This window comes from Bactrocera latifrons, unplaced genomic scaffold, assembly GCF_001853355.1.
Source record: "Bactrocera latifrons isolate USDA-ARS-PBARC rearing strain unplaced genomic scaffold, ASM185335v1 scaffold_234, whole genome shotgun sequence".
Classification (NCBI taxonomy): Eukaryota; Metazoa; Arthropoda; class Insecta; order Diptera; family Tephritidae; genus Bactrocera; species Bactrocera latifrons.
Window position 1 is genome coordinate 118,351 of NW_017535897.1, and position 18,242 is coordinate 136,592.

The 18,242-nt window shown below is 33.0% G+C and overlaps 1 protein-coding gene across 21 annotated transcripts in view; it reads left to right on the forward strand.

The window, feature by feature from the left end:
- LOC108968947 (PDZ and LIM domain protein Zasp) overlaps window positions 1-18,242 on the forward strand; it is a 47,948-nt gene that overhangs the window by 2,817 nt on the left and 26,889 nt on the right. For 19 of the 21 annotated variants that reach the window (XM_018933313.1, XM_018933316.1, XM_018933320.1 and 16 more), the window contains exons 2-3: window positions 38-244; window positions 9,879-10,017. In XM_018933313.1, the coding sequence (XP_018788858.1) occupies window positions 9,907-10,017 (111 nt within the window). In that variant the 5' untranslated portion in view covers window positions 38-244; window positions 9,879-9,906. The remainder of the gene's footprint in view (window positions 1-37; window positions 245-9,878; window positions 10,018-18,242) is intronic. The other 2 variants (XM_018933314.1, XM_018933315.1) reach the window with 1 other exon arrangement.

Here is an 18,242-nt window from a genome sequence, read left to right on the forward strand (position 1 = left end):
AAATATAAGTAAGAATAATATTTAACGGATTTTTCAGCCGAATATTCAGCAAAGAGTGTGCCAAAAATTTGCAACAAAGCAATAGCATTAAAATTAGATTAATAGAGGCGGCAGCGATATTGTTTAACAAATTGTCCTAGTATCTGTGGCACATTAGAGCATAGAATCTCTGAATCTTTAAATTCTGATAAATTAAAAATATATAGCCGCAATAGAACAGCGGATACATCGAAAACTTTTCAAGGTGAGTTTATTTTTAGAAATTCGAAATAGCTGCGCAGAAGATTTGTTTTCGAAATGTGGCTGCTATTCATATTTCATTTTGAAGATTATTTGACAGAGGCAACTTTTTTGGTATATACATATGTATGTATGCATGTGCAATCATGTTGATATTAGATAACATGTAATATATATTATATCTGAGTTCATACATCTACACCTCTTCACAGATACATACAAATATGTATGTACATTATAGTGGGTTGATAGATTAACAGGGCGCCAAGAAAATGAGAAAACCACGTATGCGGAAAATATTCAACGGATCATTCGGAACACCTTTGCTTAAGAAAATATGGATCTAAAACAGTTCAGAACCATCAAAATTTTGAGGAGATTTTTAACTTTGCGGGATTATAAAAATATCTTCGTCAGTTTTTGAGATGTCTGAATAATATTTAATACTTAGGCGCATTTTTACATCCTATTGATCATTTTCCAGAATCATTTATTCAGTTATGTATTTTTATTTTCCGGTTGCCTGCCTTTATTTAAAGAGCGAGGAGTATAACATATGTATGTACGCTTTTAAAGTTGGTCCCGCATTCGAAAATATTTTCCATTTTATGAATTACTATCTTTTCTCTCGGCTTCGCTCACATTGAACCCTTTGAATAAATATCAAAGACTATTAGTAATACTAATTAACTAATTACATTGTATGAATAGTATACCGCGATGATAATGTTCATGGTATCATCATATGTAACGAATTTTTTTTTTATTGAGAAGGATATTTTAAAAAGTTTATTTCATCGAATGTACATACATAATTGCAAAATTGACGATGACATATCTTTCCGTGCCATAGTCCTTCAGAATCGTCTATAGAAGTTTTCCCTTAAACGCGATAAAAAAAAATCGACCCGCAATAGTGTATGTTTATAAAAATTTGCATGTACATATTACATGCATATAACGCTTATTATGCGTTATAGACATTATATGTATGTATGTACATACATATGTATGTATATTGTATTATTAATCGCGCTGCAAGAAAAAATTCGGAAGGTTTTCTGAATCTTTACAACGGATTTATAGTAAAGTGTAGAATCAAATAAACCACACCAGCTGTTAAAATAGAATGAAATGGTGCGATAACAATCCCTGGAGAAATACCTATGTACATACATACATACATATATTCACGACATACATATATACATACATACATATACCATTTGAGAAACCCCTTATGCCTGAGACTCATTAAACGCTCACTATAAAAATTATAATTTAGTTTAAATCTTATATGTACTGTTAATTGCATAAATAAATACTTTGCGTTTATCAAATTTTGTATTGTCGTTTTTGTGGTTAAAGCAGTAGAGAGCTGAAGAGAGCAGCGGTCAAAGAGAATTGACAAATTGAAAACGATTAATAACAGCTCGGCTAGGACTTACTAGTACTAGTAGAGTATTAAACGACGTACCATAAAATATTTCAATTTTTGAAACAGAAAACGAGAGGATCTGTGTTTATTTAATTGATGATTTAAGTTGACTTAAATAAGATCATTACGAATATTTATTATAGAATTTCTCGGAACTTAACTGCATATACCATATACACATAATCAAATTAGTATCAGTTCATAATGTAATGGAATCACGTTGTATACGAATGTTTACAAAATAATTCTCTCTCAAACCGAAAAGTGAAAATTTTAAACACAACTTAACTAGGTATATTTTTCTCCCCATTTTTTTCTGATGATGCAATATCAATGTGTGTCGCGCCAGTTTGACGGTTAGTTGGTACAAATCAGCAAAAATACCGTAGAATTTTTATTGATGCGCAAGCGAAATGAAAAGATAGAACAGTTTTCAGCATACAAATATACTCGCATTTGTTCAATACATACAGATACATATATACTTACATATGTACATGTGAATACAGTCTTATATATACCATATACATATATGTATGTACATATGCATTTGTGAAGAAAGATTACGCTAAAGAACGGCGAAAGCTTTTAAAGCTGACTACTATGTTTACATTATATACATACATACATATACATTTATATATACAAACATGTATGATTATACATACGTAACAATCTGTTTGCATGCTTACGACGCTTTTCGTTTGCTACACTGCCGCATGAAAGTGAACGCTACAACCATTGACACAGTTTGACACTGAGTTGGCTTTGGAACCCCTGCAATATCTTTATGTACTTACATATACATATGTGTAATGTATATACGATGATACCCTTTATGTACTATTGATGTTTAAGCTATAGATTTTTTAAACAAGAGAATTGTAAAAATCTTCTTTTCGAAATTAAACACCCGTCATATCTTGTACGTGCAGGGTTTGTATGGAAATAAAAATAACTTTATAGGTCCCGCAAGAACCATACATTAATCCTATTCAAAATATCTGGAACTTTTTGGAAAATCGTATTCGAAAACATCGAATTTCATCAAAATAAGGCCAAAACGCTGAATCATCGACTTAGAGGGTCAAAATATCCGGAAATAATACTAGAAATTGAGTGGAGAGCATACATCGATGTCCAGGGACAATAATAGCAATAAATTGTAGGCCAAAAACTGCTAAAACTATTGTAATTACCTTTGATTTACATATGTAAATAATCATCAGCGTACGTAAACTTTTTCGGTATGAATTATGACCATTATAAGCTTTAGCATTAATTTTTTTAATTTGTTTAAAAAAATTTTTATTTTGTGTGCTAAATTTAATGCTAAATATACCTCTTTTGAAATGGATAGAAAAAAAGCCATAAAATTGATTAATTTTAGAACAAATAAACGTGTCGTATTTTAATAGAACTAGGTCAATGTCAAATCCACGACCCTAAAAGAGATGGAACGAAACTAATCCTCAATAACCCTGTAAGAAATTTCGTTTAGCACCAAACCAATAAATCTTAGTCAACCAAACTTGCTGAGAATAAGTTGTTTCTGCATTTCCTTAGATCGTGTGAAAATAGGTGTATTAGTCTTTGAAGGGACCTCTATTGAGTATTCGGTTCCCTAGAMGGCCTATTTTCACCCCTATAATATATATGTATGTAGAGTTTTAAATAAATCTTCTAGTAATAATTTAGATGTAATTAAATATTTCAAATTAGGTGCAGTTCAGGAATATTAAATACATTAACAATATAAGTCAAAACAAAGTACTTGTATTAATTTACCCAGAAACAAAAATAAATTTAAAGAAGTAAGAAAGGGCTAAGTTAGGGTGCAACCGAACATTTTATACTTTTGCAACTTGCAAAATTCAAAGCCAGGGAAATTCTTTAAGGTGTAAACCAATCATACGGAGTAAAGTCTGCCGGATGTTCCAAAATCCTGGTATTAGTAGGGGCTAGGCCAAGTTTTCGCTCTAATTTATTTATGTTAGATACAAAAATACACTTTTACGAATAAAACACGCTCTCTTATTTTAATTGGAAGAACTCACATATTGGTCGATATATGCGGTGCAAAGTCACACGGAAGTCCGAAAATCTTTATATTAAGTATATGGTGGCTAAATGAAGTATTGGTCCGATTAAACCCATTTTTGACTTACAGATATATAATTATAAGAGAAGGATTATCCCTTAATTTCAGTTATATACATATATCACACATTGACCGACTTTTTCAATTAAAAGTCAACTTTGGTTACCGATGTCTAAATATTCTGTACCTAGGGACTTGAACAGTTTTTATCGGACTTAAGCAATTTTTGCTCATAAGGTGACATACACTAAAGAAATTATTCGTGCAAAACTTTATCAAGTTATATTAATTTCTTCTTGATTTATATACTAGAAACTGAACGAATCGAGTGAAATTTAAAATTGTGCAATATGGGAAGTAGGCGAGGTTGTAATCCGATTTCACCCATTTTCACACTACGACCATCTTATTGGTAAAATTTATTGTCTCTGGCGTTTCTTGTTATTGGTTTACCGCGCTTTTAATAGTTTTTAACAGACCGTTATATGGGGAGTGAGCGGGATTATCCACCGATTTCATCAATTTTCACACTGTCGATAGAAGCTCTTATACGATTTGTACTCAGCGAATTTGGTTGTTGTAACTTAAACGGTTTAAGATATATGTACATTATACTTGTTAGGGGGTGGAGCCACGCCACCTTTTTCATCATTTTTTTTCACAGATGCGCCTTGATACTGCGATCCTGTGTTCTAAATTTTATACGTTTTCGGTTATTGTCTATTTGTGGGCGTGGCAGTGGAAACCTACATACCAAGTTGCAACAAGATATCTCAATTTTTACTCAAGTAACAGCTTGCACGGACGGACGGACAGGCAGACAATCAACCGGATTTCAACTTTTCTCTTCATCCTGATCATTTATACTTATATGTACATATATATAACTGTATATCTGAACAAAACTACCATACTCTGTAGCATCTGGTTGCAAGAGTACAAAAATTGCCTTTTCATAATAATATAGAGTTGACTAATAAAAACATTCTTAAAGTTATAAATTTGAAAACATTACTCGGGAAAACACTATAGCAGACATGTGCCTTTTAGAGGTAAATGGACAATTGAGTAGTAAAAACTTTGAGCCCATACCGAATGCCTATTTTTTGCGTATGTATGTATGTGTTGGTGAAAAACTTGGTATTTTATAATTGTAGGTTTGTACCGGCTATAATCGCGTAAGCGGTGWCTACGCCAATCAAGAAGAAGAAGAGGTTTGTACTATGCTTAACACTTTCCAAAGTATCTCTATCTGTGGTAATTGAGGGGCCGTCTTGAGCGGTGTAGGAACATTGTACAAGAGCCAGAGTCTACCTACTTTAGCAGAATGCTTCGGATCGTTATTTGTTTTAAGCAAAACCTCGAAGATAAGCCAAGTTTCTATGGCCTTTGCTTCAAATTCTTTTTTAAACTCTTCCGTTATCCCCACTTATTTTTATCGTTTCAAGAAATTCAAGTTGACCGCAATGCAACCCCACACCACAATTCGACCCCACCATGCTTCACTTTGCCAACAACATTTGCTTTATATTTATCGAAATATTTTCTTCTTTCATCAAAAATAGTGCCTTAACGGTTTGCCATACAACGATTTACCTTTAACATGGGTCTAAACCCCATATTACTATTATAATATAATTATATCCGATTTTCTGGTTGAGCTTTTTTCCGAAATATGAAATTAATAGCTCCTTTGGTTGAATTTAATAATTAATACCTAGGTTATTACGTACTTGCGTGCAAACGTATATTGTAAGCACATATGTAAGTATGTACGATACATATATGTATGTATAATTATTTTCATGAATATTGCATTAACACTTTTATTTTATTATTTTAAGTAAACATATGACGATGCTGGTAAAAACCTCTGAAATTTGACAACTAACTGTAAGTATGTACATATGCATGTATGTATGCTTACACTTTCCTTTCTTGAAACACTGAACCCGGCCCTAAAGTATAGTATCTCCACATCACAAGCACATATATGTATGTACAATTATGCGTCACAGTATGCTTAACAACTCCACATTTCTTTCCAAAGAAATAAAACCATATCTTTACTATGCGCGTGCATAAATATGTATGCATGTTCGCAAGTATGCACATAATCGAATTTTGGATACGAGATGGTTTTTTGTATATTCATAATATTTTGTTTCTTGAAAATAAATGTATTAATCATGGTCAACCGAACGATCGCCACTTTGTCGATGAGTCACAAGCAAAAATGTTGCTTCAGTGGGTATTCATTGATAAGAAGTGGAATGAATCACTCAGAGTACGACTGTAAATATTTACGTAAGTTTATACCTACCCCACATTTAAATCAACTAGTTATGAAACTGGTATTTTTGCCATGTTTTGTCGTACGGAATGTTAATTGTCAAATTTCAGCTAGAAATACACCAGTTTAACACTACTTTTAATACAGCTGAACATTTTAAAATCTCACAATTAGCGAGGCTCAAAAGCGGGAACATATTTTCAGGTGTTGGTGCAACCTGTTATTAAAAAATGTTATACTATATATGTATATTTGATATCGTATTAATTTGTGACTATAGGTCTTGTTTACCGATCAAGCAAAAAGAAAAATGAAACGTTACTGTCCAGTTAAATCATATGTTTTTTTAGTGCTGCAAAGATATACATACATACATATCGTCACCTGAAATGCAAAATAACGTATCATCAAAAAATTCGAAATTGAGTGTCTTATTGATTACGCTTCACTACTTTAAATTACATACATTATATTACATATGTTCAACATTTTCAGGTTCTGCGCTCAGGTATAAACATGCTTTAACCAATATTAAACTTTTGTTTCACTCATGTTCCATTTATTTCGTGTTTCATTCATGCCACTGTAAATTTCCGAAAATGTTGTTACGTTATTTTGCAATGAGTTATAAGCGTGATTCACCGCCTATGCATTTTTAAACTCCTCAGTTCATATCAAAATTCTATATCAAGGTTTAGGTGGTAAAACTTTTAACGGTAGAAAAGTACACAACTTTTATAATTTATGCTAAGTTGTTTATCATAAAGAGAACAAAAGTCAAGATCACTTGCACTCTCATAATATTATAGACATTCTAATATTATGAGAGTTATAGTTATATTTCCAGTTCGATTTGAAGACATCTTTCCGCGTTCTGCAATGAGATTTGTTTTCGAATGTGCGCAGTCAGGGGTGTCCCAAATTTTTCATGTAGGTTGATTTTTAATTGTTATTTCGTGTTTCTAATGTAAGTGGGTGCACATATGTACAAGTATATACATACATACATTGAAATGTGCATTTGTATGTATGTATATATAAATAAATAGATTTATATGTGTGCATATAAAACTTACAGCACTTACAAATAACAGAGATAAATACATAAATATGTATATATGTATAGCGATGCTTGACTTCGATTGGTATTGAAGTGTTCATGCCAAATTGGACAGTCAGATGCAGATAGACAGATTGAGTGGCAGACCCAAACCTCAAATACGAGCACTCACTAAGTAGAGAAAAGTTTATTATATTGCACAGCATCCAATTTAAATTTGCAATTAGACCTTGTAACCCACTAACAATTGCGAATGTCTCGAACAAAGCACGATAGCATGTTTAGATAAGTTGGTCATTTTGGTGATTTTGATTATCACAGGTATAGAAATCGTTAAGCAGACGACTAGTTTTAAAGATCAGCTTAAAATTAAATATCAGCATAGTGATTTCTGTGTGCTTCATTATTTTTATTAAAAAAAAAATTGACTCTCCATACATGTTGTTATATGTAGGGAAATTAGTTATAAAAATAAATAGTTGTAATTTAAGATACTTGCAGAAGTATACAGGATACAATAAAATAGATATATGTACATACATAAATAACAGAACCAAGAAGCGTCTGGCTTTCTGCGAGGTTAGAAACATACGTATGTAACATATATAACAAAACATTTCAGTTTTCAAAACACTTACATGTTTTAAACAACCAAAATGTGAACATTACTTCTTTTCCTGAGCTAATTACAGAAAAGTAAAAGAGCTAATAATAATTAATTTGTGATATTTTTTATAAGTTAAAATCTAAATACTATTTTCGGAGTGTTCTTCCTTGAATCATAATCGATTTAAATAAAAGCTAGAACTGCACGTAAAATCCTACGTTCTAGTAGTTTTCAAAACAACTTTCTCAAGCGTTCCATTTGTACAGATGAACCCACGAATAATTATATATGTACGTAATTATATCTATATCTATTTCGATAAGCTTTAGGTGATATAAACAACCATTAAGTGAAATCATGCTCAATAGCAACATGTTGCCGCGGTATGAAAAGAGGAGAAGTCTGTACTTGGGGCACCAAATATTAGATTCCTTCGCAAACTGTAAATTGTGAGAAGTATGAAATAAAAAATATTTTTATATAAAAAATATTTTTACTGTATATGTACATACATATCAACAATGTATTCATTCATATTTTAGCAATATATAAAAAGAACTGGAACCACTTACAAGCTGTTGAAGTGAAAAGTTGGAAAAACTGTCGAGCAAAGTCTATCACCATTGAGATCTGAAACAAAAAATAAGTAAATAAAGTGTTCGGATACAGATAATCTTTCAGTTTATTAATTATTATTATTTTTTTTTTGACCTCACTGATATCTTTACTATCAAAACAAAAACGTTTGATTCCGAAATTTTAAATAATTTGAAATAAATGAGAATAAAATTTAGTTTTGCATACCCACCGTGCTATATACATATATGTATATGTATTTTTTAGCTTTCTTTGGTTAAAAGGCTTGGATTGATGTATTGCATACCGGCATGGCTTTGACTCAGAAACTTGAGTTATTCTGCTCAATAGCTTTTGTTTCGTTATCGCTACGGGAAGTGCATTGTTCTCGAAAATGATTACGAAAATATAAATTATATAACGCTGCTTGATTATTCGCCTAGATTTTGTACATTGTAAAATTAAATAAAAAGAAGAAAAAACTTTAACTCAGTAGCACCCAAGCTCTAATATTCTTCACAAATAAAAATGGTTATTTACGATAACTTGACAAAGTTCGTGAAAATATATCGTCAAAAGACCATTCCGATCGTTCAGTTCATAAGGGGTCCAATATCAACAGTTCAACTCAGCACGTCATGCTAAACATTTATGTATGTGTGCATACAGTTTATAGGGTCTCCGACGTTAATTTCGTGGGAAACTTAACATACCCCGTTCAGGGAGAAAAATAAATAAACGAGCTTATGTGAACGGGCTAGAACTTCCTGATATAACAAAATTACTTTAAATATGTGGCAATCTGTCCAAAAGTATGAGAACATTACATACACACGTACATACTATATATACATATGTACTTAATTTCTTTCGTTATTACTTACTGAAAAATGTTATCAATTTTAGAAACTAAATGGTTTTGGATAATTAAAGGTGTATGGCACAAAATGCCATGCGTTTGCATTTGTATTTTTTAAAAATATTTAACTATAATAATTTTATTATTTTTTATGCGTTTACAAACAGTTAGCTTAATACTTTATATCTGAAAGAAATCAGTTGGCCCAATGTTAAGCATTTTTGTATTTTGATTTTAAACGACATTGACTACAATAAATTTGATTGAATCTGATATATGTAAAATTGACAACAAAGTGAGAACATATGAGTGTTCAGAAATGTATAATTAAATTTGCTACGTTTTGGCTACCAACTAAAATTACTCAGTGGGCATAAAAAACTAAAATGACTTGCATGCCATGCTGCTTCTTGCTCCCCAGAGTGATTGGAGAATACTTCTAATGGAACATTAAATTTCGTATGGGGTGAATAAACTTTGAAGGCTCAAGACTCAAGGGCTTGGGTGAACAGAATTTTTTATTACTATTATTTTTTAATATTTCTCAAGGATTTCAAGATTCTTTCATTTCACCTTGGCTAATTTCAATATTTTATTTTCGAAAAATTTGTCGGTGAATATTTTTGGTTTGTTTTAGTATTTATTTCTCCATCTCCATTATTTTTAAGTTCACAAACAAAATTTCTTTTTTTTTGTCATTATAGACAAAACTACAAGGAAAGAGGAAGGAAAATGGCTCAACCCCAGTTACTTCAAATCAAATTGTCCCGTTTCGACGCCCAACCCTGGGGCTTTCGATTACAAGGTGGCGTTGATTTTGCCACACCACTGGTCGTGCAGAAGGTTCGTACAAAAAACGTTTGGTTATGTAATTACATATAATATCTCCACGATTTGTACACTTATGTACAAATATAATATTAATGTAGATGTATTAGTATGTTTATTTCTATATTTATTTTTTTGAACATTTTGGCGTATGTATATTTAAATAATTTTTTTTTTTTGCCGTCGAGATGGAGGTCGCAGCGAAGACGTAATAGAGTAATTTTGCGCACGTCCCGCTTATGGCTCTTATTAATAGTCTTGACCGCCGATTCGCTGGACCTGCCGTATATACATATGTACATGTATATACATCTACATTTATAAATCATGCGGCTGCTTCAAGTTTTTCAGAAATATGTTTCATTTTAGCGAGATATTTCGATTTCAGTATTCGCAAACCAAAAATATCGCGTGTATATATATTTTAAGACAGATATATCCGTCTATACACTTAAACAAATTTGTTTTTTTGACAGAATTCATGATCTAACTTTTATGTTTTTTACTGTCAGGATCTTTTTTAAGGAAAGAACAACGCCGACTTCATTTGTAAAATATACCAAAGTACTATACAAACAGTTTCTTTAAGCAGAATTTTGAGCATTGAACCATTAAATCATCATTAATGATAATTAATAACTTTACGAAAAACTCTATATAATTACGTATTTCACGTTAAAACGTAGCTATTATGTGTATTACACATACTGTATGTTATATATTGACTTAGTTGCTGATAAAGAGTACCATATTTTCAAGTTTACGTGATAGCTCTAATGTCGACGACAACATTTCGTTGGTAGTGCACCTCTATTACACCAGTCTTCACAGTTTTATTAATCGTCAGCATAAATATTTGCTCGTAGCAATTATTAAAATTTAATTTTAGTTTTCATGGCGTACATAATACCAAATATAATACTTGAAGAAATTACTGGTTAGTTGGAAACGAACATGCAGGGAGTTCGATTGCTTAGTGACGATATTAAGAATTGTCCACTTATCTTATATTGTTTATACTATGTTGTATCCATATTCCAACATTAACATCTACAGTTGCAATGATGTATGTTTTAAGTTTTACAAGAATCTGCAACATTGTGCTGTTAAATTAAATACTCATAATAATCCAACAATTTAGCGAATTTTTATGCTACTCGGAAAAGGAGAAAACCACTTCTCTACATTGTATCATCTTTCCTGCTGGTTGTGTGATTTTCCATTATCTTTTCTCTTCAATTCTACAATAAGTTTACCGATTCAACATTATGTTGGCTTTTTAATTATCAAAATGATATTGATATATACATATAGTTTATAAAGTCTGCGTTCAGCCAACGCAATTTGAAAAAAAAAAAAATTATATATAAATCAGCTGTCATTGTTTTCGTTCATAACTGGTACATACAATACAATAAACTTTTAAAATAACGAAAAGCTTCTCATTTTCATTTATACTCTCCTTTTTTGTATAAGAAGAACGAACAGTAGTTGAATGGGTACGACCAATTCTACTTTCATCTTAAGCCTATTTGCGAATTTTTTGGTCATTATTTTATTACTTTTGTTTATTTAGCATTTCGGAAAACTGTTCAAATACACAACCAATTACAACAACTGAACAGTATTCAACCCAATTTAATAAAAAAATATTTAATTTCGCTGTGCATACTAGACCTAGTAAAATTAATAATAAGTTAAAAAATTTACAGTTACATATTACAAGTTGCATTTTTATACTCTCGCAGCAAAGTTGCTAAAGAGAGTATTATAGTTTTGTTCACATAACGGTTGTTTGTAAGTCCTAAAACTAAAAGAGTCAGATATAGGTTTATACATACCAAAGTGATCAGGTACCGTCCATCCGTGCAATCTGTAACTGGAGTAAAAATTGAGATATCATGATGAAACTTGATACACGTATTTCTTGGCTTCATAAGAAGGTTAAGTTCGAAGATGGGCAAAATCGGCCCACTGCCACGCCCAAAAAATTGCGAAATATATAAAATAAATAAAGATATTAAAGTGAAATTTGGAAGGATCGCATTAGGGAGGGGCATTTTTGGACGTAATTTTTTCGGAAAAGTGGGCGTGGCCCCGCCCTCTACCAAGTTTTTTGAAATCGGATAATAACCACGCCCACCTCCCATACAAAAAAACGTCAGAAACACTAAATTTTGCGGAAGAAATGGCAGAAGCAAGTTGCACGCAGGCTTTTTTTTAATTGAAAATGGGCGTGGCGTCGCCCACTTATGGACCAAAAACCATATCTCAGGAACTACTCGACCGATTTCAATGAAATTCGGTGCATAATAGTTTCTTACCACCCTGATGACATGCACGAAATATAGGTGAAATCGGTTCACAACCACGCCTTCTTCCAATATAACGCTATTTTTAACTTCCATCTTATGCCTTCTGTGTATAATATATTCATTAGGAACCAATGATGATAGCGGAAGAAAACTTTACACAAATACGGTATTTGATGCGAGAGTATAAAATGTTCGGTGACACCCGAACTTAGCTCTTCCTTACTTGTTATTGACTGAAAGCGAAGTTGCAAAATAAATGAAACTGAACTGTGAAGTGTTCTAAATCCATGATCCAGCTGTACGTGTAAAACGAAGTATGAGTAGATACTTTTCATTGGTGATTGTTTAAAATATTATTCATATTATTTTCTTGATTATGAAATGCCCGTGTGCCAAAAAGCGGTAAAATCATTTCAAAACTCCTCCTTGCTCCTTATAACTCAAGTAAAGACTTTTGACCCTCCAATTGATTTTGTACGGCATACAAAGGTACATATATGAGTAAAAATATATAATTTATCAAAATGAAATTGAAAGGACGTGTCTTTCTAATAACTGTATAAAGTACCCAAAATGTAGGCTAATATTTCATGGAAATATGTTCTTGAGTATAATTGAATAATTTCAAACTTTAATGCAATCAGTCAGCCTTCAACCCCAATATACCCAATATAGCTATTTCCAAAATATGTTATAGTTCAATGAAATTAAGCGTTCAAGTTATCTTAAAAATTAGGAACGCCTAGCTGTGAAATTGAATGAAACTGCCCTATTTGTTTTTATTTTCTTGCAACATGTAGCTACAGAGAATAATAGGTCAGGGTGTTAAGACAATCATCTGTGAAAAAAATTTATAAAGTGTCCTAACTAAGTACTAAATTAAGTTAAGTATGTATATGTAGAACTGTTATTTGGCATTAAAGCTCCCACAACCAAATTAGTCTAGAGAAAATATTATAAGAATTCCTGTCGACAGAGTGAAAATCGATAAAATCCGTATTTCACATGTAACCATATAATGGTAAAGTTAAATATTATTAAAAACTTGACAAAATAATAACTTAATACTAAACTTTAATACTCCACAGATGGTATGAAAGGGCTTAAAAGGGGCCCGGGGTCAAAATTAGACGATGGGCGGGATATCAAACTCCTTTAGTTGAAATCACATATCACGGAACTTCCTTGACTGACTGAAGCCAAATTTGGTACATAACGTTCTTCTGACATTCCAATATTACAGTGCGAAAATGAGCGAAATCGGACCACTCTTATTTCCTGTACAAAACAATTTTAAATTCCATTTGATTCTTTCTTTTCCATGATACAAATTAAAAAGATTAATTAACAAGATAAAGCTTTTAACGAATATTGCCTTGAAGTATGCCTCCTAATGACCAAATATTGTCGAAATGCAATTAAATCTGTTCAAGCCCCTAAGTACCGAATATGTACTTGTGAAATACTATATACATAATTAAAATTTAGGGAGAATTATTTTCGTATCAGTGTGTGTCAAAAATGGATTTAATCTTTTCAATATTTCCCTAATAAAAATATATTCGGTTATACTTGAACTTATCTCTTCCTTACGTGTTATAAGATACTTTTTTATTAAATTAGTATAGAAATTTCAAAAACATAACATAACAGTGATAAAAATTAGTGTAGCAAGAATGGATTAAGGGCTAAGCTCGGCTGTAACCGAACATTTCATACTCTCGCTACTTCCAACGATCAAATCTATATCTGACGGGTTGATATATCGGACATGTGCTGCAAATCGTTTTCGCATGAAACTGCCACCGAAACAATACGGCAAATACGTGTTTGTGTGACACTTTCATGCGAAAACGATTTGTAGCACATGCCTGATACAGGCATGTGTATATGTATGTATGTAATATATGTATATTCGGTATCTGGACCATTAGGAAAACTTTTGTCCAGAAGGTGGAACACCTTAAAGGTAGTAATTGTGCCTAGTGGTGTATGAATTCTGCTTGATTTCATAATGGAAAGTGAAAAATCAGATGGAATTTAAGGTTGTGTTATATGGGAAGTGGCCGTGGTTGCAGTCCGATTTCTCATTTTCGCAGTTTAATGTGGAAATGTGAAAAGAATACTATGCACCAAATTTCTTTAAAATCGGTCGAGTGTGTCGGACATTTCACCTAAATATGGGCGATGCCGCGCCCATCGCTCAATTTCAGTACCGGATCTTATAAAACCCTCTTTTGCCGTCCTGAATGTAAAATTGAATACCTCTAAATTTACTCAAGTTATCGGTTGTCCAGACAGACAGTCATTCACTTAAAAGGTGTGTTCTAAGTAAACAGGACTTTAAAAAACAGAAAAAATGATCTTTTCGGCAAAATCGATTTATTTTATCCAAAATAGTCTCCTTCTGCTTCAATACAGCTTTTTTGAACGGTCCAAAAGCATATGGAACGAGTGTTTTAGCTCGTTGCCGACGCAAGCCCTTTGAATGGCCTCTACGTCTGCATAACGCTTTCCTTTCATGGGAAAATGCATTTTTCCGAAAAAAAAGAAGTCGCATGATGCCATATCAGGTGAATACGGGGAGTAGTTAATGGTTAAAATGTAATTTTTGGTCAAATAATCGGTCACAAGCGTCGGTTGATGAGAACAATTTATGATCGTCAGTGAATTTGTGCGGATCAAACCGGCACACACCTCTCTTAAGCCCAAATGCTCGGTCAAAATGCGATACATTAATGCTTTGGAGGTGTTCAATTCCATTTCCATGAATTTTAATGATGATTTCGGCTGATTTTTGATGAATTCACGCACAATTTCGATTTCCGGTGATCAAGGATTTTGATTGGTCCACATGTTGATCGTCATTTATGTCCTCACGACCACTTTGGAAACGTTGAAACCACTCGTGCACTTTGCTACGGAATAGGCAATCATCGCCATAAACTTGTTTCATCATTTGAGACGTTTCGGTAAACATTTTACCAATTTTAAAACAAAATTTAATGTTGACTATTTGTTCAAAGCTCATTTCGCACCAATAACACAAACATACTAACCCTTAAAACGCAATAACTTCACTTTCAATCAATGAAATGTCATGAAATTCCCACTGGCCTGGAAATATAGATGGCTAGATTCAAAAAGTCCTGGTTACTTTGGAAAGTATCTTCTATATATGGGTTGGTAAATTTATACTGTATTTAACACGATTCGCGTTAGGTGACACTTACGTATATTATCTTTTATATTTCGGGGTTGTAGAACAAAAAAGTTTTAATTATCGCAAATCGCTTTATTGTTTTTCAAAAAAATCTCCATTATATTATCGCATGCGTTTATACCAATTTTAGAAGCACTTTTGCTACTCTGGATGTGGTGTCTCCCAAACATGGGTTCTGAACGCATCAACAGCCTCTTCTAGTGTCGGAAAACGTTGACCTATTGGTTTTTCTTTTACGTACGGGAATAAAAAGAAATCATTCGATCCCAAGTAAGGATTATGCTTTGAATGGCTCATGAAATTGATGTTTTGAGTTGTTTCAGTCGATGTGTGAAAGTTTGTCGTTGTAAAGAGTGATCCGTTTTCGCCGGTTGGTTTTCGTGCCTTCTTGAAACACAACTGGATAACAGACGGTCAAATGACCGTGCAATATTGAATGTATGCTGGTCCCAGTAATGCCTACAGTTGCCTCTATCTCAGGATATGTCTCATGACGATATTACAGTATTAGTTTGTGCACATGATAAATAGTTTCCTGAAAACAACTGATTTTGGACAACTTCACGAAATCGTCTTGCAGTGATCTACGACTTGGTCTGAATTCACCATGGCATCAAATATTGGCCCATGATGGAGTTGCATTGCCAAAAACCAATTTTATTTTACCACTTAAAAGTTAAAAAAAAAAACAAGTAAGGAAGGGATAAGTTCGGGTATCACCGAACATTTTATACTCTCGCATGATAAAGTGATAATCGATATTTCATTATCCGTCATTTACATATTTTTTTAATTTTGCTGTAAAATTAATTAGATTAGATTAATTTGTGTACTTTGAGTATTGAATTGTATTTTCATTTATTTTAATTGTATTGAAAAGTTATAGTCCGATCACGACAATTTTTCCCCAAGGTATACCTCAGCTCAAATACCGTATTTGTGTAAAGTTTTATTCCGCTATCATCATTGGTTCCTAATGTATATATTATATAGAGAAGGCATAAGATGGAATTCAAAATAGCGTTATATCGGAAGAAGGCGTGGTTGTGAACCGATTTCACACATATTTCGTACATATCATCAGGGTGTTAAGAAAATATTGTATATCGAATTTCATTGAAATTGGTCGAGTAGTTCCTGAGATATGATTTTTGGTCCAAGTGATTAAAAAATTTCAAGAAACAACACTTTTTGGAAATTCTATATGTAGGAAGACTTATTGTCAAAACAGCCTCACAAAAGAGACACACAGTCATTTAGGTTTCGATGCAGCGTTTGGCCTCTCTTTTGCGGAATCGAGTATAATGTACTATTTACTACTATTTCTGATTTTCTTTTGTTTTTATTTTTCATTAGGTTTTTGTATTCCTTGACTACTTTTCACAAATTTTCCGTGGCCTGGAGAGTACGCATGAACTACAGTGACCGAAACACATTTTTTAGCCAAAAGGCAGGTGTATTTGGGGAGATTACCTTGCTTCTATACTAATTTTGAAAACATTTCCTACTCCGAAAAAATGGCATAATATCTTCAAGCATTTGCACCTTAAAGTCTTTATTTTCCTTAATATTAAACAATTTTTGAATATCTGGCAATCTTTTCAACAAAATTTATTTTCTCTTCGTCTGATTATTGCACATTTTGCCACTTTTTGAGGTTCGTAAAATCTTAGGAAAAAGCTTCTTTGTTCATACAAGGCACTCGAAGTGTAACCAACTTCAGACCATTCGCGCCGCTATCGCACTGGAATCAGCTGTTTATAAAGTTGCTGAATGACAGTTTGGAGTATTGTTCACAAGTGTACAAAAGCGTTTTGGAGCGATGGAATTCAGCGATGGAGGTGTGATTGCTTTAAGTTTAGCTGGAAAATCAATTAGCAACTGTTCGTGAGCTCAAACACCTTAATGTGAATAAAGTTTTTGTTTATCGCACCATAACTCGTTACAATGATACTGATAGCATAACAAAACGCCATGGAGGTGGTCATCAAAAGACTGCAACGTCACGTGAAATAGTTCGGAAAGTAAAGAAGCGACTTGAGCGAAATCCACGACGAAGTGCCAATCAAATGGCTAATGAACTGAAAAGTTCTGATCGCAGCATCCGACGCATATTGAAAAATTAGCTCAAGACTTGACAAGTTCCAAAAGGCCCTTGATCTCACACCGAAGCAGGAACAAGTAAGACTTAAGTGAGCGAAGCAGTTCCTTCGCTTGGCCGAAAGCGGTCAAATTCCGAACATTGGTTTCCTGACAAAAAAATGTTTCCAATTAAGCAATTCGTAAACTCTCAAAACGATAGGGTTTACTTGACCGACCGTTCATATGAAAATCTAAGTAATCGGTTGGCCACCAGGAGGCAGCACCCGCCACAAATAATGGTTTGGGCCGCTGTCACCCCATGGCTTCAAAGTAAAAGCGACATATTAACTGGAAAGGAGGCTGCTTTGAAGCCGTGGGCAAACAAACATTTCGGTCGCAAACCGTAGACGTTTCAACAAGACTCAGCACCGTCTCACAAACTGCGAGTGAACCAAGAATGGCTGAAAAACAACGTTCCGAACTTCATTACGACGACACAATGGCTCTCAAATTCACCAGATGCGAATCCAATGGATTATTCTCTCTAGGCCATTTTAGAGAGCTGGGTCCGAAGTACAAAATACACCAGTCTCGAGATGCTGAAGAATGCCACTGTCCGT